This window comes from Poromitra crassiceps (genome assembly GCF_964638095.1).
Source record: "Poromitra crassiceps genome assembly, chromosome: 22".
Classification (NCBI taxonomy): Eukaryota; Metazoa; Chordata; class Actinopteri; order Beryciformes; family Melamphaidae; genus Poromitra; species Poromitra crassiceps.
In genome coordinates, this window is record NC_139647.1 from 6428813 (window position 1) to 6448770 (window position 19958).

General features: G+C 44.2%; 1 protein-coding gene across 4 annotated transcripts in view; it reads right to left on the reverse strand.

The window, feature by feature from the left end:
• Window positions 1-2022: 2022 nt before the first annotated feature.
• map3k4 (mitogen-activated protein kinase kinase kinase 4) overlaps window positions 2023-19958 on the reverse strand; it is a 48509-nt gene continuing 30573 nt past the window's right edge. For 3 of the 4 annotated variants that reach the window (XM_083658515.1, XM_083658514.1, XM_083658516.1), the window contains exons 12-27: window positions 19098-19259; window positions 18805-18938; window positions 18313-18391; window positions 18126-18204; window positions 15060-15159; window positions 14597-14710; window positions 12686-12786; window positions 12512-12592; window positions 11162-11353; window positions 10261-10331; window positions 10039-10155; window positions 9387-9546; window positions 8631-8753; window positions 4831-4937; window positions 3230-3409; window positions 2023-2854 (exon numbers count right to left, since the gene is read on the reverse strand). In XM_083658515.1, coding sequence (XP_083514641.1) covers window positions 2834-2854; window positions 3230-3409; window positions 4831-4937; window positions 8631-8753; window positions 9387-9546; window positions 10039-10155; window positions 10261-10331; window positions 11162-11353; window positions 12512-12592; window positions 12686-12786; window positions 14597-14710; window positions 15060-15159; window positions 18126-18204; window positions 18313-18391; window positions 18805-18938; window positions 19098-19259 — 1821 coding nt within the window. In that variant the 3' untranslated portion in view covers window positions 2023-2833. The remainder of the gene's footprint in view (window positions 2855-3229; window positions 3410-4830; window positions 4938-8630; window positions 8754-9386; window positions 9547-10038; window positions 10156-10260; window positions 10332-11161; window positions 11354-12511; window positions 12593-12685; window positions 12787-14596; window positions 14711-15059; window positions 15160-18125; window positions 18205-18312; window positions 18392-18804; window positions 18939-19097; window positions 19260-19958) is intronic. The other variant, XM_083658517.1, reaches the window with a different exon arrangement.

The following is a 19958-nucleotide window of genomic DNA, read 5'->3' on the forward strand; positions in this document are numbered from 1 at the left end:
GTTGATGTACGCCCACTTTTTCCAGAGGCCCATCTCAAATTAGAAGAGCCTGGTGACGCGATGTTAATCTCAAATTGATACCATAGATCTTGATACCAAGTGGCCCGTCAGCATCGACTCCACCGCGATGCTCCACCGTGGCAGAGTAGAAGGCTTTCAGTATGGCTGAGGATGTTGTGTGCTTCTTCAGCCTGAGGTGGTACAGTTTAAAAGTTTTACAGTTTAAAAATATAATTGAAAAAAAAAAACTGCCATCATGCCAGCTCATGGTAGCGCACTCAATGCAATAACTGCTAAAATACTGCAATAGACTACTTGCACAACTCCACTACTTACTGAAATGAGTAGGGCATCTTGGCTGATTACTGCATTCAGTCTTGCTGTGACTCAGTGGGCGTGACCCGACAGTGACTCTTCCTCTGTGACATCACATGCACACCCTGTAGGACAGGAAACCAGTATGCCCTACTCATTTCAGAAAGTAGTGGAGTTGTGCAAGTAGTCTATTTGTGCAATAATCAACTATCCACACTGTACAAATGTTCTTTTACTGACTGGACCTAATGTACCTTTGTTTATTATTATCATTATTATTACTATCATTCACACTGCTTTAAGATAATATGTATATGTACCTCACATATTCAATTCTACTCAATGGTACTTGACAAGAATTGTAGGAGGTACACATTGGTGACACTTTCGTGTATATAGGCTACCTAACTTCTATTCTATTCTATTTTTATTGTTTTTTTGGTCTATTCTATGCTTCGTATAATAATGTTTATATTATTCCCTATCCAAGTGTGAGCAAATGTAGCATGACATAATTTACCCCCGGGGATTAATAGTTATTCTGATTCTGACAATCTGCACTTCCATAATCTGTAGGCCTAAAGGTAAAAAAGAAAAAAAGAAAAATTACCTTGGCCTACTTGTTACCCAAAACACCAGCCTGTCACATTTGAATCAACAAAGAAACCTTTTCTCCGTCAATCAATGTCAAACTAAAAGTTCACCTAAGTGAAAAATGGACTACACCTTAGGTACTACAGAGTAGGGTTGGCACCATGGACGATGGCGTCGACCATCGTCCATGGGCCGACCCCTATCGACCTCTGACCCTTCTACATCGGACCATCGTGATTATCTGTTCGAATTAAAAATTTGGCAGATTTAATAATAAAAAAGGCTAACTCCACTCAACCGCGACACACGGGGGAAGCACGGGCGGCATTAAACAAGCGGCAAAGCGTACCTTATCCCCAGTTCAGAGAAGTAGTAAAGCGGAGAGGAAGAGAAGATAAGCAGAAGTCGGTTGTGTTGTGAAAATGTTAAGAAACTTCACGTTCTTTCCCGTTTTCAACCCAATGTGAGTAATGTTACAAGTCTTCAACTGTGAATTCAACTCGCCTGTTTCCAGGAACTCTCTCCGTTACATACTGTGTAGGCTGCCTGCTGCTGTGTTTCTATCTCTCCTTGACGTAACCCAATGTTACGTTCAAAACTGAGCCCACACAAATCTAACATTAGCCGCCAGTAATTCTGCCCCTTTTCTGCCAGCTAGTTAAATTAAACACACACACGTTGTTGGTCACGATCTGTAACGTTAACGTTTGATTGTTTTGCGCCTTTCAATATTGCTGGTAGTGATAGCCTACTGTTTGAATTGCCTGGCTCTGTGCTGTAGTAGTAGTCTATCCAAGCCCACTGGTCTCTCATGACATGTAGAGCTCAGCTGTCCTGTTGTAAACGTGAACGTACATTGCAGTGGCGCAGCCAAACGGCACCACATGGACTTCATAAATCATTAATTAACCCCACCCCCCGTCAACGACGATGCCATCGTCCGTCGTGATGTTTCACTGTGGAACCATCGCGATGGTTATTTCGGTGACATCGCACAACCCTACTACAGAGCATTTGATATCATGGTGGGAAATAATACACAATTTTCTTAAAAAACGATTTGTTTATTAATATGGTTTGTACATAGCAAACACTGTAAGAGCAGCAGAGGAACAGAAGTTGTGGTGTGTCAGTGTGTGTACTGTAAGGTTGTGTGGATGTTTTTTTGTTCAGCAGCAAGGGGAGGGAGAGAGCCGAGCCCATTTCTCCTCTTTAGTTGGCTATGCTCCAGTCACAAATAGCTCTTCACCAGCGGCAAGACTTGGACACTGCTCCAAACGCCTGCGAAGGCTTCAATACTAACTTGACATGAGTTACTTCTTGGCAAAGAAAAAATATGTTAAAAGAAAACCTTCCGAGTGCCGACTCTGCCAAACGAATGTTAAATTAATTTGCATGTCTGGATGGTGTTCATTTAATAAAAAGGTAAAATAGCATCTCCTACTCCAACGAATGAAGGCAAGACCCCCCTGCTTGAACCTATAGACCTACTGAAATAAGATCCCTTCGCCCCACTCAACCGCCCCGTTCAGGGTAAACAGTTTTTAAAAGTGCCATAGCTTTTGTCCCCCCTTTCTTAAAAAAAACAAACACTCAATGCCTTTTTCAGAGGTCTTCACCAGTGAGAACAACACATGTGGCTATAATTAGTTTAACTTTACAATATTGTTTATACAAGGATCCAAGCCAATCCTATTCTTACAGTATGTACAGCCCCTCCTCAAGACACGACCATCTCCTCAGCAGGTCCAGTTGTCCTCTGAAATGATAACATTGTACAGTTTCTCAGTTTAAGCTCCATGTGCCTGTAGCCAGAACGTCCTCTTCTCCATGTCCACAGTTTGTTTTTGTTTGTTTTCCTCGCCAACAGCATGTACAGTAGTGCTTTACTTTGTAAACTTCAAAGCCACCCAGGAGGTCCCATTCACTCATCTTCCGTACAAACCTAAGACAGAGACGAGAAACACAGCAGCTGTTATGGGAACTCACTGGATGACCATTTCACTCATCAGTGTACAGTATGACACTGTGTAAATGTGCTTCCCCTTTTGTCTTTTTGGCGATTTGTCTACATTTCCTATCCCATTGGACCCACATGCAATACCAGACATAATATAGATCCTAGTAAGCCTGAGAACCAAATCAAAATTGTCATTCAAAATGATATGGACTTTTACAAAGTAATTGGTCACTTAATTAGAATTTTGTGTGTACATTATAGGCATATTAGTGCAGCTAATAGAGCTATCGCCGGCAGAGGCATAAGAAACAAGTATAATGCATGATAATAGTTTAAAGCAACTTGGTTATAATATACAACCTTGACAAACGGGTGGTCTAGCAGCATGCTAGCTGTCCAGCGGCGCTTGGGTTCGCTCTCCAGACAGTGACCCAGGAAGTCCTTCCCCTCTGTGCTCAGCTTCTCGGGTATGGGGGGTTTATGGCCCATGCCCACTTTGTACATGATCTGGAAGTTGTGCTCGTACTCGTGCCAGGGCCTCTGCAGGGTGAGAGAGGCACCACACATGAGTTCAGAGAGTTCCCCAAACCTTTGAGTAGCCAGTCAGATTGAAAAAGTAGCCGGCTCATGTTCGCGGCGTTTGTTCCAGTGGTCCTTTTCCCAATTAATAGACAAACCTCAAATATGTATCCATGAGTGTGACAATTGAAATAATACAAATAAACATTCTTATAAAGGCCCAATGCTCAATTTTAATTATAAATAAAACAATATCCATATTGCAAAACACAAACAGGCAATGTATATTTTTAAGAACAAAGAAAATACTAATAACTATGTTTCCCACAGGATTTGGAGAGATTGTGGTGGGTAGACCTTGCTTGGCCCCTCTTGGGGGGTTCAGGGGGCCATGCCCCCTGTAAGAAAAATTTGTACATTTTAAACTAAAATGCATGAATCTGGTTCACTTTGAGAACCAATTTAAGAGGCTAGATCAGGGGTGGGCAATTATTTTTCATGGGGGGCCACATGAGAAACCCAGATTGTTGCTGGGGGCCGAACAAATATTGTCATGCCGTAACCCAGGAACTTTGATGATAGAGAGGACCACAAAAAAATGTCCTCGCTACCAGAGGGCCAGATTTTGCTGAGGGTTGGGGGCCAAACGGCATCACAAATTAACAGTTGTGGGGGAATCTATCGACTTTGGGGGGGCTTTTTTCAGCCGATACTATAACCAACAAATATCTGCTTCTCATGTCCGATAAGCAATAGTTTCACATTTTTCTATTTAAAAAAGGAAGTTCTTAACCTGTAGTTTATGCACACCTGAGTCTAAATTACTATGGCTTTTGTCAATGTGTTTTATCTGCAGACTAGGAGCCATAGGCTTTTGGTTCTATCAAAGCCTTTATTTTTTGTATTGAGTGATACACTTTAATAAAACACTCATCATATTATATCAGAAGTTGCAATTGCGGGACTTCTCCCCCATTATAAATTACAAATCTGCGGGAATTGGCAAAAATATGCAAGATTCTCGCAATCCCGCACCGAATTCTAAGCCCTGAGCATTTAAGTGACTTGTAGCACAAAGTAATACTACATTTTTTCTCTCGTATGTTTTGTTTTCCTGTGTCTGAGCCTGTTTGTTCAAAAAAGTTGAAAATAAAATATTGAGGAAAGAAATGCATTGGAACAAAACTTTTCTATATATTCTTTTATCTACAACAAATCTACGGTATATATTTTTTAATCTACAACAAATGTTTGTCCTGTTCTTCTTCTTCTGTTAAACAGTAATAAATAATAAATAATTAAACAGTAATTTCACTCCTCCCACTATTGTATGGCGGCACAAGAAATACAATGACAGCACAGGATATGATGAATCACTGAAAAAAAAAAAAAAAAAAAGCCAGATTGCCGTACAAGCTGTGCAGTGTGTGATGTGGACTTACTTTTCCTGTCACCATCTCGATGAGGACGCAGCCCAAACTCCAGATGTCTGCAGCCCGCCCGTGGCCTTCACCCTTTGCTCGTGTGATGACCTCAGGTGCCATGTACGCTGGTGAAGAGAAAACAAGATGAAACATCCATGATCTCTGTGGGGAGATTGGGTCGTTAAAGCAGCCAAAAGTAATAGGATACATAAAAAAAAAAAACTATCTACCGTAAATTCCGGACTATAAGACGCACCGGTCTATAAGCCGCGGGACCAAAATTGACTATTTTTTTCTTCTATAAGCCGCACCGGTCTATAAGCCGCGGGTGTTTTGATGTTTAATTACCATATGAAAGGGTTCGTGCACAGAGAGGAATGTCGGGAAAGAGATGGCTGTTTGGGGAAGCTCCCATTTATTAACATTTCAACAAAACAAAACAAAAGTCAGGTCACTAATCCCCAGACAAAATCACACAACAATAGGCTATATGTGCAGCAAACCTGTAACCAGAGAAGTCAAGTCACTAATCCTCGTCTTCCTCTTCTTCCTGCGTACTGAAACCACCAAAGTCCTCATCTTCAGTGTCGGAAACGAACAGGTTCAGGGTGGCTTCGTCAACCACTCTCCTCTCTCCTTCATTGTCACTCAAAACCAACGAACTCCTCTTCGTCACTGTCGGCATCGAACAGCCTCTGAAGCCTCTGACGGCCCTCAGCGCCAGCTGTGGCGGCGTCATCCTCTTCATCCCGCAGCAGTCCAGCGTTTTGGAACCCGTTGGTGATTGTGGATGTTTTCACACTCCTATAATATTCCAGAGACAGTTCCTCCTGCTGCACCGTCCAACGCCTCACCATTGACTCATCGATGCCCAGGTTACGCGCGGCTGCTCTGTTTCCCTCTTTTAATGCGAGATTGACTGCTTTCAACTTGAAAGCTGCGTCGTGTGAATTTCTGCGTACCTTCCCCATGGTAAGTGAGAGTGTTGCTTCTACTGCTCGTCTTGTTGTGAATATTCCTTGATCTTCCTTTGTGTGAATTCGCCGAAGTTTGTGATTTTCTCCTGGTAGTCGGGGGAGGGAGTTGATGGCCGAGTGGCCGTTTGCTTACCGTAATTACCATATGTAAGTGGTCACGCACAGAGGGGATTGTCGGGAAAGAGATGGCTGTTTGAGGAAGCTCCCATTTACCGTATTACCGTAACATTTCAACAAAACAACATAACACAACACCACCGTTGTTTATTTTTACAGTGCACACAGTGTCCGCGGTGTGGTGAAAAGAGGGCAAGAGAGGAAATTAAAACAGAAGTGGATTTATAGTTAGAAAGAGTGCTAAAAAAGAGAGATTTTATTTGTATTTTTTTTTTTTTTTTCTGAAAAAATCCATAGATAAGACGCACCGTTATATAAGCCGCAGGGGCCAAAAAACGGGAAAAAAGCCGTGGCTTATAGTCCGGAATTTACGGTAATTATGAATACAACAAATGGGGACAAACAACCAGCATTTACAAGACTATAACGCAGTCGTACACGACCTTGCCCTACTCAGGAGGCACATTGAACAAACAAAAAAATCTTTGCAAGAGCCACAATTCAAAAAAGTCCACCCTTTATTATCTATTTAGTTATTTTAAGTAGGACTTAAAAGAGCCACAACTACCCATAAAGGAGCCGCATGTGGCTCTAGAGCCTCGGGTTGAGTATCACTGCATACGTATTAAAGACCCTGGAAACCGAAATCCACAAAAACCTTCTATGTAATTTACGGTCTTATGTGACTAATTGTAAGCCTTAAAAAGTTTGAGACATTAGTTTCAACCCAAATCCTAAATATCACCATTTCTTTGTTTACAATTTTTCTTGAGGCAGGATTTGAATTGGGCGGTGCTTAACGGCTTAACATTTGGAATTTATAATGCGAGACAAGTCCCGCAATTGTTTGCGCGACGTCTATGGTTAAGCCGTCTGTGCGGAACGAACATTGCTGAATACAGACAACTGGTCGGACACATTACACGGCGGGCTGTCAGCAAACGTTAGCACAGGCAGCGGTGTTATAGCCTCTCCACTCGGCAAGTGTGACCAAATATTCCAGCATTTAAGGCACTTCATACTCCCAAAGCTGGTGTAATCCATATAAAAAACCGAGCACCCACAGGGAAATGGGGAGAAAGATAATTTATATGCCTACTGCATGTGCCTGTGGCTGGGCAGGGTCACTACCTGTCAAGACGGCAGTGCAGTTGCCAAACGCACTGGAAGCTCTAAGGCTCGCGTTTTGAAGTCCACCTGTTGTTTTACACAGCCGAACCCGCGCTATAGAGGCTCTCTCCGCACCGCCCCCCCCCCGATGCACTGCAGTTTAAATATACAGTAAGCATGTAAAATATAACGCTACACTATAGCAAGAATGTATGAACAAAGTGAGAATGCTCTTCTAAACACATCGGCTACCAAAATATATTTCCGTGCATGTCATGAGATTAGATTGGCAAAAGTTTGGACAGACGGGGTTGCTTCATTTTTGCATCCTCTCCGCAGTGCTGCCTTTTTTGTTCACGAGAGCAGAAAGCCCCTTGAAGTAGCGAGGAAAGCTGTTTTGGGTCTGTTGCTATGGCCGCTCTGCCTAGCAACAGACCCAAAACAAGAAGGACGGCTTTCCTCGCTAGTACTACTATACTATTCTAACAGTTTGTTTGGAAGTCATTTTGTGGTTATGGCCGAACTGGCTGCCGTAAACAGCTTCGTTTCACTTCGGCATCTATCCGTGACGGAGAGAGACACCATGAGACTCAAATCAACAAGATAGCACTCGCCCATTCACTCTGCTTTGGTGTCATCTGCTGTTACAGGTAAGATGTGAGGCATCACTATTACATTTAGACTGTTTCACGACAAGTGAAAATCTTGCTCGTAGTTGCTTTAATAGCGGGCACTTATCACCCAATAGCCTAATGCAGTATCATCTCCTTGTTGCATTTTCAAACTGGCAGATGGGGAAAAAGAAACGATTAAACTTTTGCTTGTTTACTCGCCAATTTGGCTCTCTTCCAAATAATCCAGCCATGTAACTACATCCATTCATGAAATTATTACATAGCATGGGGACATACTATTAAAAAGGTAAACAACATTTCACATTTAAAGGGATTCTTAATTTTTGGTTTCTTTTTTCGTTCTATCTTTCTGAGGGGGGGGGGGGGGGGTGGTTCAGTATGAGACCTGAATACCTGAGGAATATAAATGGTAAAATGGTAAATGGACTGCATTCATACAGTATAGCGCTTTTATCCGAAGTGCTTATGTGCCTACATTCACCCATTCATACACCGAAGGCGGCCAGCTGCCACGCAGGGTGCTGGCACAGCCATCGGGAGCAATTTGGGGTTCAGTGTCTTGCCCAAGGACACTTCAACATGCGGACTGGAGGAGCCGTGGATCGAACCACCAACCTTCTGGTTAGTTGACGACCCGCTCTACCTCCTGAGCTAGCCTGGGTAAACCCATCCCCCACGTGACTGGGTTTACCTAGGCTACTCCTGAGCCACAGCCGCCCCACCAATATACCTCTTTTATGTTTGTAAACAGCGATTATGTATTTGTATATTATGTAACCAGTATTGAACTGCTTGCAGAAAGTGACAGCTAGCGGTTCAGCTGTCATAGAAGGTCCGGATGCCTTCTCCACATAATTTAAAGCTTTGCCAGCAACAGACAAGTTATCCAAATTAGTCTATACAGCCAACAAATGAATCTTCCAGGCATAGTGACCCCTGGTGGTGGCATGCAACCCAGGCACAGGGTCTGATTTCTTACCTGCTGTCCCAAGGGTGCTGTTCACCTCCCCAGGCATGGTGTGAGCGTTGTTCTTCAACTTGACTGAGCAGCCAAAGTCACCCAGCTTGATCAGACCCGACGATGTCAGGAAGATGTTGGCTCCTGTTAAAAAAATAAGAAAAAAAATAGTCAGCTGCTTTTACTGGAATTCCAATGCCAAAATGCACACTTCTGGATTTGGAGAATTTCTCACATTGAACCTATTCAGGAATGACTAAGTGAATGGCCCATCTAGGGCCATATGAAATCCGTTTTATTTTTTTCCAAATTCTGTTTTTTTATTTGATGACTTGGAGACAAACTCGGTTTGGACAAACTTGGTTTAAAGTGAAAACCAAGGTTGTGAGTTGATTGATTTTGATAATTAGGCCTACTTTTGATCGATTTCAGACAAATTATGTAAAATTCTGTAAAATACCATGTTTAACAGATGATTCCATTGTTATTACCAAATTCCACAATTATGTCAATTTTTTCCATTTTGCAGAAATCATATGGCCCTAGCCCATCTTAAGCAACTGAATTGCAGTTTCTACTTAAAAGTGAACAGACCCCAAACCCTGGTATCTGAATTACCCCCGGTGTCATTATGAGCATTTCTGTTTAATTTATTGATGCTTGCTACAAAACTCCTGAGTAGTGCTTGAGTGACATTGCAGCATAAGGTATTAAGAGGTAAGAAAGGGGCAGCATAAGGTGATAAGATGTAAGACAGGGGCAGAGTGTGTCACTGACCCTTGATATCTCGGTGGACGATGCCATGTTCATGCAGGACATTGATGGCCGTGGTGGTCTGCTTACTATACAGCCTGATGACGTGCTCCTGCAGCCCCAGCCTGGACACCTCCTCCAGAGTGCCCTCGTCACAGTACTCCATGAAGATGTACATCTCCTCCTGTCATAATACACAACAGCTTCAAAACAGCAGCTGAGACAGAGGTGTCACGCACGATGCCTGAACCCACCCTAAGAAACCCATTTACACCTGGCATTAAAATGTGTTTTGGGTGAGCAGATTGCAATAGGATAGTGTTTGATCACATTAACCTGAGTACTTTAACACCTGGTGTTAATTATGTATCTCCAGTGTCGACTGTTCACATTGACAAGCTCCATAGCTTAGACCAGCAGAAAAAGAGCGGTGACTGACTGACTGTTGTATGCGGATTGAGAACTAATTTGAATTTGCACTTGTGTTCAATGTGGTCACAATGTGTCCCTGACCCTCCGGAGGTGGTTTGGCCGATCAGAACACAATCCGTCCTCAATGTGTCTTGGGTGCATTTACACCTGTACTTTCATGTGGTCAAGCATGATCCCATTGCAATCTGATCACCCAAAATTTTAATGCCAGGTGTAAATCGGGTCTTAAAGGTATTGCTCTTACCCGATGGAGCTCGACTCCGAAGTAACGCACCAGGTTCGGGTGTTTGATACCTTCGAATATTTTCAGCTCATCTGCAGTCTCTTTGATTGTTTTGTGGTCATTTGGCTGGAATCTTATCTGTTTGGAAATAACGAGAATAAATGTGTCACACCTCAGTTATCATATTTCAGCAGTTATGATTTCATTGAAAACTCTTAAATAGGTCCATGTTAGGGTGCCTACCTCCTTCATGGCCATTAGTTCTCCAGTGTCGACATTGATGCAGGTGTACACCTTGCCATACTGGCCCTCCCCTGTTTTCAGACACAAGCATATCATCATTGCCTGTATACGAGTTAAATAAGTTGTTCTCAAATATTTTCACGTCAAGGACCCCTAAACTGACACAAATTAGACCACGGACCCCCATTTGATAAGATCTTGTCCCATGGTCTGCCATCTGATAAGATGTTTTTACTTTTAGATGTTTGATTACAGAAAGTGTAAACCCATAACCAAAATAGCCCGAGGCTGCCTCGGTTTCCTCATCCGGGGTCTGTGAATCCAATAAAGGCATTTCTCCTCTGTTCTCGGCCGTGCAGCGATTGTTCGTCCCTGGCCTGTTGTTCCTCTCTCTCTCCTCGTCCGCTCTTCAATTTCGATTAGCTCTTCATCCGTTGTTGTAAACAAGCCGATTGTCACGGGAAAATGGCCCCGGTGCGCGGTGATTCCTGGTCGACAATAGCCAGGTAGACAAAAGAGTCAGCAGGAAACTCACAAGACTTCAGCGGGACTTGGGGCGAGAGTTGGATTCACAGACCCCGGATGAGGAAACCGAGGCAGCCCGGAGGAGACTAGACAGATTCACGTAAATTCATGAACGAGATATTATAAGGATATGAACCGCTACGTTGCAGAAAATACGTTATTCACAGTGTGTACTACGTATGCCCCGTTTTCACCCGTTTGGACTATACTCAGACCTGAATATCTTCTATGGCGATCAGAATGAAACCAAAGTTCTCTGGGTGAGTAAAACATCATATTTTAAGCTGGAAATAGGGTCCGGGGTGTAAAAAAACACAATTCTCCTTTAAATAACCCACTTCAAAACAAAAGCAGACTAAGTCCAAGGTAGCCATACCGATCTTGTTGCCCCTCTGCCACTTGAAGGTGACCTTCCTGAGGCCGACATGCATGACGTTGTCGTAGGACTTGGGCGTGTGGCACACCTGGCCGATGATGTTGCGCTGCTTCATCACAGCATAGCGTTTCTCCTCAAACATGCGGATGGAGCGCCGCACGGCCTCCAGGGGGCTCTGCCGTGCCGCTGTGTCTGAGGTGGGAGAGAGGAGACGCTATGATGCTAGACAATATGCTTATCTCCCGATTCGATACTATCATGATACTTGAGTGCTGATTCGATATGTATTGCGATTCGATATTGCGATTTTCGTTTGCTTTTTTTTTTACACTAGACCATAAGAAAATGTTTAATCATACACTTAGTTTTAGGCCGCATTTAGACTGTCAGGTACAAGTGACCTAATTCAGTATTTTTTGCTCTCATGTGGCACATATCAGATGTGTCATGGATGTGTAAGCAGGAAAAAAGCACATGAATCCAGATATTATATACAAAAAATGGCTCAACTTAAAGGCGACCTGAACCCCTGTGACGTGAGGCTCGGAGACGTATCAGACTGAAAACATCTGAAAACAAATCTTGTCTGAGATGACAGAAGGGTTGAGGCACGGGCATAGCGTGTCGATGATTTGATTTGACATTTCTGGGGACTGGATTTGGCTTTGGCCAATCCTGGCGTGTTCCGCCCCCAAATCGAGTGGGATTCAGCGTGTTGTGGCGCTACGCGAGTGGGATCCGCAGAGAAGCAGGCAGCCAGCTGCCTTCCTATGGACCAGAGTGGAGAATCCGAGGCATGAGTGCTGCCTGCCCGCCTGGAATCTGCGAGGGACCGGGGTAAGACCCGCTTACGTTAACATTATTTCTGGAATGCAAGTTTAAGGAGCCAGTTACATGTCCTATGCATTCTACATCAAATGAAGACATTTCCGTTTGCTTTATTTTGTATGTTACATACTTATTGGCCAAGTTGTTAGTTAGTTTATGGGCTAGAAATTCTGCCAGGTTACAGGCACTAGACGGCCATCTTGCATGCATAATTTTCTTCTCGAAATGAAGATTGTTTGACAGCTGCCATGTCGCGATACGATTTGTTGAAATGGGGTTGAAATTTGATAGTGACGTCAGCAAACTGTGGATTTCTGTTATGAATGAAATCTTGAAAAATTAACTTTTGATGTGAAAAAGTGTGAAAAACGAAATTAATTAGATTTTTGTGATTTTCTTTTGGCATACATTATTAAATAGGTGCACGGAAATACCCAGGTATGCGAACTAAAATAAAAATAAAAAGTATTTTTTGGGTTTAGCTCGTCTTTAAGCGAATAGATTCCCCCCCCACATTCTCACCCTTGGACTGGCTGATGAAGGTGCGGAGCTCCCAGCTTCGGCGTGTGGCGGTGCTTGGGTCTCCTTTAGGATAGGAGGGCTCTGGAGAGAGAAGTGACAGGAGGAAACCACTCCATCAGGAAGACAAACTCACACCATGTGGATCTGGTTAGTGCAACTTGCAGGTCCACCAACCTTCTCGTTCCTCTGTGGGGCTGGAGTGGCGGCTCAGAGATTTGAAATGCAACTCTTGCGCCACCGATGACAGGCGGTCGTTCTCATGGAAGCTGGATCCCCTGCAACGAGGCAGTTACAGTAATGCAGCGTTAATTGTAGGGCTGACCCAAATGATTTGAAGCTTCAAATCCAAATCAGTATTCAACACTTCGTTTTCCTCTTTACATTTGTAAATAGTAATCCAACATTATTCATTATATCAACATTATTATTATTGTTATCAACATTCATTATATGTACTTATTCTCTCAGACAAGGACATTTAACCTTAATGATAGTTTTTGGCGTCACAGCTCTCATCTAACGTTACTTACCAGCACTGAAACTGCCACAGTTTGACCATACATATGAGCAAATTTGTTTGTATGGGCTATGTCTATCATTTATTTAACGTTCTTATTGCACATTTTGTAGCGGTTTTCATTTAGATAAAAATGAAAACGCGCTTTTTGTCCTCGCCTCTCATTATTACGTGCTCCGCCCCCTGTCGAAGCTTCACATATATTCAAATACTTCTCGCTGAAGCTTCGAAGCCAAAAAAATAGTATTCAGGGAAGCCCTAGTTAATCACATATTGTTCCAAGTTTGCGGTCCAAATCTTAAAAGGCCCAAACAAGAATCAACATAATAATGTAATAGTCCAATCTCTCCTGCCAAGATTGCACATTCTTTTCACAATCTTAAAAGGTCTTGGTACAGGAACTCAAAGTACCTTGACTGCTAAATATGACTCTGATGAAGACGACACACTGTCAAAACGTTAGTCAATAAAGAAAACCTTTATACACTTGATCCGTGTGCTCGTCTCCTTTTGGATATCCATCTGAAGCCTCAGTTATGATTGCCCTCTGAGAGCACCGGACCAGCCTGCTGGTGGAAGCGCGCCTAACCTCATCCTGCAAGTGCTAAATATGAGTTTTCGGTCATGTGTGGGATTTTACATTCATATTGTCTGTAGACATTAAAACAGTATTTTAAGTTATGGAATCTGAAAATGGCAAATAGGCTATATTTACTACAGCCGATGATCAACTAATACATAACACTGTAATTGATATACTCTACAATTCTTTCCTAAATATCCAATATTAGGCTTCAAGGTAAAGCATGATAAAGAAAAGTGCTCTCGAGTGCAGTTTGGTGAAGCATAGACAAATCAAGCAGTGAATCACAGCACAAAAGCAAGACTGTAGCAGAATATTGGAGCTCATTCTTCCACTGAGGTAGCAGTTTTCCATTCTCACACCAAGCACAATAATCCCAGTCTCTTGTATCGGGACATTTTTTCTGTTGATTTTGTTTGAGAAAGGTTGGTGACCGAAACGTCACAACAACTTTATTGCAAGTTGGCAGTGTGTGGGACGCTTTTCACATTTTCATAGACTTTGTCCTTTGTCCAAAGTCACCCCCTCTCCCTCTCCATGGGATTTCATCCGCCATTCATTTTTCCATAGACCTTGCGTAAAATGCTTATAAAAATTGTTTTACTTGGTCAAACCAAGCGATTGAACTATACTTAGGGGAGTAAAATTTGAGTCACAATTTTTTAAGGGGTGGGCTAAAAGTCCCAGCGAATTTCGAATAGTGTTTTTGCTAGAAATCCCGATCCCTATCCTGCGGTACTCAATATTCGCCATGTAAAATCAAAACATTATCTAAAAGGGGGCGTATCAACTATTACTTCAAGCCAAATGTCACTTGGTTTAATAAAAATTGTTCCCAATCGACAGCCTGAAGTGTAGACTAACTGTGTGGATGCACACAGTTCTTTGTCTTGAAGGACGTGTGATGGCTTTTGGTCTCTGTAGCAGCTGGGGATCTGTGTTTTGTGACAACAGGATCTTGCAGGTGACTTGGAGGCAAGGCTACCTGAGATCATTGGGGGTGCTGCTGGGTGCTTTGGCGTGGCTGTGTTCCCCAGGGACGGGGCGGGGGCCATTGGGGAACAGCTGGTTCCGGAGGTCACAGGGGAGACTTCGAGAGCTGTGTGGTGAAAAGACAAACTGAGGAGGGCTCTGTCTCTTGTGTGTGTGTCTGTCTGTGTGAGAGAGAGACTGGGTGGCTGTGCTGAGGGACAGACGCACACACTCAGAGACACATTTCAAAACACACACACACACACACACACACAGAGAGGAGCTCAAGAGAGAACAGAGAAAACTCACATCACAGCTCAACAACCATAGATGCCTCTCCCACTTCAGTACCCATCAATTACAGTAAAGACAATATGAGCCATGCAAGAGAGTATGCACAATGCACAGACACACACTATTATAAAATACTTGTATAAATGTAGCATGTAGCTACGCTGTAGTAGCCTGTAGCCTACCTGAACCCTTCAGCATTCGGGATGAATAGATTGGGGTTTGGAGGGTCACTATGGCAGCGGGAGGGAGGGACCTTGACAGGCCGAGGGCTATTCCTGGGGGCTGAAAAGATAAATCACAGTACAGTCAAGACATCTAAAGACCAAAACTACAGATGGGATATCACATCAGGTACAGATACTGAGGTAATTCACATATCTGGTCCACATTCCGATTGCCCAGTGCACAATACACCCACTGCACCCAATACACCCACTGCAACATAACTATATATATATATTTATAAAATGGCTCTCTCAAATCAAGCAATCTGATTGGTTCACAGCCATTGTATAATTCCAGTAACCGAGTTCAATAACCCATGGCCATGGGTTATTGGTTACCATGGCAACTCTCTTACTAAATGGCAGCGCTGCGCTCGAGACAAACAGCTTTCTCCTGATCTGCTGTATGGAGGGTCACTAGTCGTCATTATGGACGCATGATGGCGCAACTCTCTTACTAAAAGTACCTCAAAAACAAAATGGCGGAGACAACTTTCAGATCCTTGTGAATCGATCTTCGCTTATAACTTTACTAATACTTCGCAGAAAATGATGATTTGTACAAGAATAGACGCGGGCTGAACCCCTCTCTCGCGCGCCCTCACTCTTAACCCCGCATTTCTAAATAAGACGTAACGTTACTTGGTCAGCATACGGCTCTGGTGTCGGGCTTTGGAAAAGCTCTGAGCCAAGCGCCAGGATTGGCCAATGTCGACTTCAGTCTCCAGAACGATCCAATCAAATCACCCGCACGTCTATCTTCTTGCTAGAGGTCCCGCCTTACAGTATTGTTTCAACTGACTCTATCAGAATAAAATGCCAGTCGGACTTATAGTATTATTATTATTATATTATTATACTTGGAACCCTTTTATAAAAGCAATATAGCACTCGAGCAGCGTGTGTTGTGAAATATATCACACTGATAAGCTGTTATCCCACTCGGCCTGCGGCCTCGTGGGATAACAGCTTATCAGTGTGATATATTCATCACAACACACTAGCTCTCGTGATATATTGCTTAAATATACATTATATATATATACCATAAATTTCGGACTATAAGCCGCGGCTTTTTCCCCGTTTTTTGGCCCTGCGGCTTATATAACGGTGCGGCTTATCTATGGATTTTTTCGAAAAAAAAAAAAAATCTCTCTTCTTTAGCACTCTTTCTAACTATAAATCCACTTCTGTTTTAATTTCCTCTCTTGCCCTCTTTTCACCACACCGCGGACACTGTGTGCACTGTAAAAAACAACACAGGTGGCGTTGTGTTATGTTGTTTTGTTGAAATGTTAATAAATGGGAGCTTCCTCAAACAGCCATCTCTTTCCCGACAATCCCCTCTGTGCATGAACCCTTACATATGGTAATTAAACATTAAAACACAATTAAAAAAAAAAAAAAAAAAAAAACATTAAAACACCTGCGGCTTATAGTCCGGTGCGGCTTATATATGTAACAAACAGGCAATTTTGCTGCTGCGGCTTATACTCCGGTGCGGCTTATAGTGCGGAAATTACGGTATATACCGGTATATATATATATATATAGATATCATCGCTGTCCAATGAAAACAACAAACCTCCAAAACGGCAAGTTTTCAGGAACTTTCAAAAACTCTGCTCTTAAAATACTTAACACTAGGTCGTCATATTTGGCACGTCTTCATTATAGACAGTTTCTCGCTGAATGTGTCGTTACATTTTCAATAGCTTATCTGAATGAGCTCAAATGATGTTAGAGCCATTTCCTCCCGGCCTGAGCAACCGCGCGTGGCCACAACCATATGGAGCGCACGGGCAGCGTCGAGCACGAGCCACTTCTCCTCCGGCCACGGAGCCACGGAGCAGCAGCAGAGCTCCCAACCCGAGACAGAGGCTCCGTCTTGGGGTTGAGTAGCCTTGCAGTAACCTAACATTATTCTCGTTAGAAACCACTTCGATTTGCATACTTTAAATGAGTTTGCAGCCCAGGGACAACCCGAAAACACAAAAAGGCAATATTCGGACTAAATGTTGCAATACTTGTGCATATCCAAAAACCTGTTGTTTTACGCTGTCAGCCAGGATGATCTGGTCTGTGCTTTTTTGAAAGGGGGCCCGTAGGGGTCTGTCTACCCGTTGCCAGCCAGGACTCTGGTACCTTCGTGGGACCTGGCCGTGGTTCTACAGGGACTGAAAGGCACCCTCTTTGAACCACTGCAAGAGGCGAGCCTGAAGCACCGGTCTCCCAAGACGGCGCTGCTCTTGGCTCTGGCCTCGGCTAAGAGCCATCTTCACGCACTCTCTATCGCGTGCAGATTGCCCCAGGGGGGTGGTAGGGTGACTCATAACCTGGCCTTCATGCCTAAGGTTTCTCTATCATCTTAGAAACCGTCACTGTCCCTGAAAGTGAGGAGCAGCAGGCTTGGGCTTTGGGCCCTGTCCGTGCCCTGTACACTTAGATGGAAGAAACCAAGAGGCTCAGGAAGGGCGTTCGTCTCCTGGGCCACCCCCGTGTCTGGGCAAGCCCATCACCAAGCCACGCCTCTCAGGCCACCCCCCTGTCTGGGCAAGCCCATCACCAAGCCACGCCTCTCAGGCTATCACCTTGGGATACACAAGTCAAGGCCGCACAGCCCCCTCAGGGGCTCCATGTGCACTCTACTCGTGGGATGTCTTCATCCTGGGGGGCGTCTCCCCAGGACCGTGACGTTTGTAGAGCGGCGAGTTGGCTCTCACCTCTCTCCTTTGTTCAGTAAGGTCGGAATGCATCGGGAAGTTCGCAGTGAGACATGTGCGTTGTTATGAAGTGGAGAAAAGTGTTGGGCACAGATCTTGTGTTGTGGATGCAGTGTATGGAGGAGAGCTGTGCGCACGTTTTGGGTGGCAATCCTGTCTCTTTCTGCGCTCTCTCTCTCTCTCTGTGAAGCAGATGTACCAGGACCTGATAGTACAGACTTCATGTGTGGAAATGGCTTTTGTAAACCAGCCACTGAATGGAAACGCGGAAGTGAATTCTCATCAGAAAAGAGCATCTTACCAATGTACAGGCCAGTGACTGGGCTATGAGGCTTGCCGATCACATGTCCAATACACTTATTAATCAGATCTTGTAAATTCTGCAGAAAGAAAAATATAAATTCACAATCAATAGTATACAAAGTACATCCATGGCGACTGTTATGTGGTTTGTAGGGAACAACAAAGGGGAAAACAGGCTATTTTACCGCAAAGTCGTCCTCTGGTAACGCTGATATGAAGGCAGGTTCAATAGCTTGAAGGAAGTCAAAGCCCTGCGTCGCCCACCTGCAGACAAAGAGATGGCACACACACACACACACACATGTACGTACGCACACACAAACACACACACACGTACGTACGCGCACACACACACACACACACACACACACACACACACACACACACACAGTGCACGAGTGTGACCCAAAACTGTTGCTACTGTTCCTTTTGTTCTCTCACTACACCACGAAGTGACGTCTAAGAACATTTCAGTGAAGGAAGGATACTGAGCAGAGGAAAATTGGGACAATTGAGACATGAAATGTCATCTAAAGCTGAGGTTACACTGCAAGAGTTTCCCCCTAATTTTACTACTTGTACTAATGTACAACCCGAAAAAATAATGCCTCTGGCCACGGCTATGGCCTGCGGAGGCTTAAAAACGACAGTGTCTGCAACAACAGGTGATGCGTTACCTGGGCTTGGTGCCTCTGCCACTCTCGCACTTGGTCAGGACGTAGGTCATCCACTTGCGGGCAAAAGTGATGTAGCGCTCCCCGATCCTTTGCCTGAACTCCCCTGACATCAGGCGGACCACCTCCTTGTGGTACTGTAAGGAAATGATAACAAAGGAGGAAATAAAGGAAAATAAAGTATTGGCGAACAGTGTGGCTAATCAACAGACCAGGTCATGACACAGCATCACATGAAATATCTTAAAAAACGACAAAATACACTGGAGGGGCTTTAAAGCACGGTATGTTCTAACCTCGAAGGCAAAGTTGTAGCCCTGTATCATGGCCTCTCTGTAGTACTGCTGCAGAGTGGCCAGCTCACACTCCTCCACCTCGGTCTCCAACTCTGCTGTGAACATGTACTCCACGCGCTCTATGGACGTGTTGATCTTCATGCAGAGCTGCAGGGCCTCGTTCTGTGGGGGGAGAGAGAGACAAGAAAGAGAAGAAAGAGAGGAACGGTGACATCAGTGGTCAAATGTCCTGCATTTATATAGCGCTTTTATCCAAAGCGCTTTACGATCAGTAGGTACATTCACCCATTCACACACCGATGGCGGCAGGCTACCACGCAGGGTGCTGGCACACCATCAGGAGCAATTTGGGGTTCAGTGTCTTGCCCAAGGACACTTCGACATGCGGACTGGAGGAGCCGGGAATCGAACCACCGACCTTCTGATTGGTGGACGACCCGCTCTACCTCCTGAGCCACAGCCGCCACATAAGAGTATGAGAGGGAGTTTTTGCTGAGGCCATGTCTGCATTAGGCCGTTTTGTATGGATTCTCACTTCGTTTGCACCTATTGTCGACACTGCCCCTATTGTTCTGAGCATCATGCCGTTCATAAAGACAGAGGCTCCGGTCTGGCCCCCGTCTACCTACCCCATCTTTAAGCCCCTTTTAGATTGGCCAAAAATCCCACTAATATCCACAAACTACTGGCATTTTCTTCAGTCCAAAAGCTGCCAAGCCGGCCCATTTAGCTGATAGTGACCCTGCAAGTGAGGCGGGTTTTAACGCGACGGCTCTGCACGCCATGGCGATATAAAACTTGGCGGTGGTCCAACGCTTATTTTCCGACCCTGCTTCTCCTCCTCTTGATTTGCCACCCCTT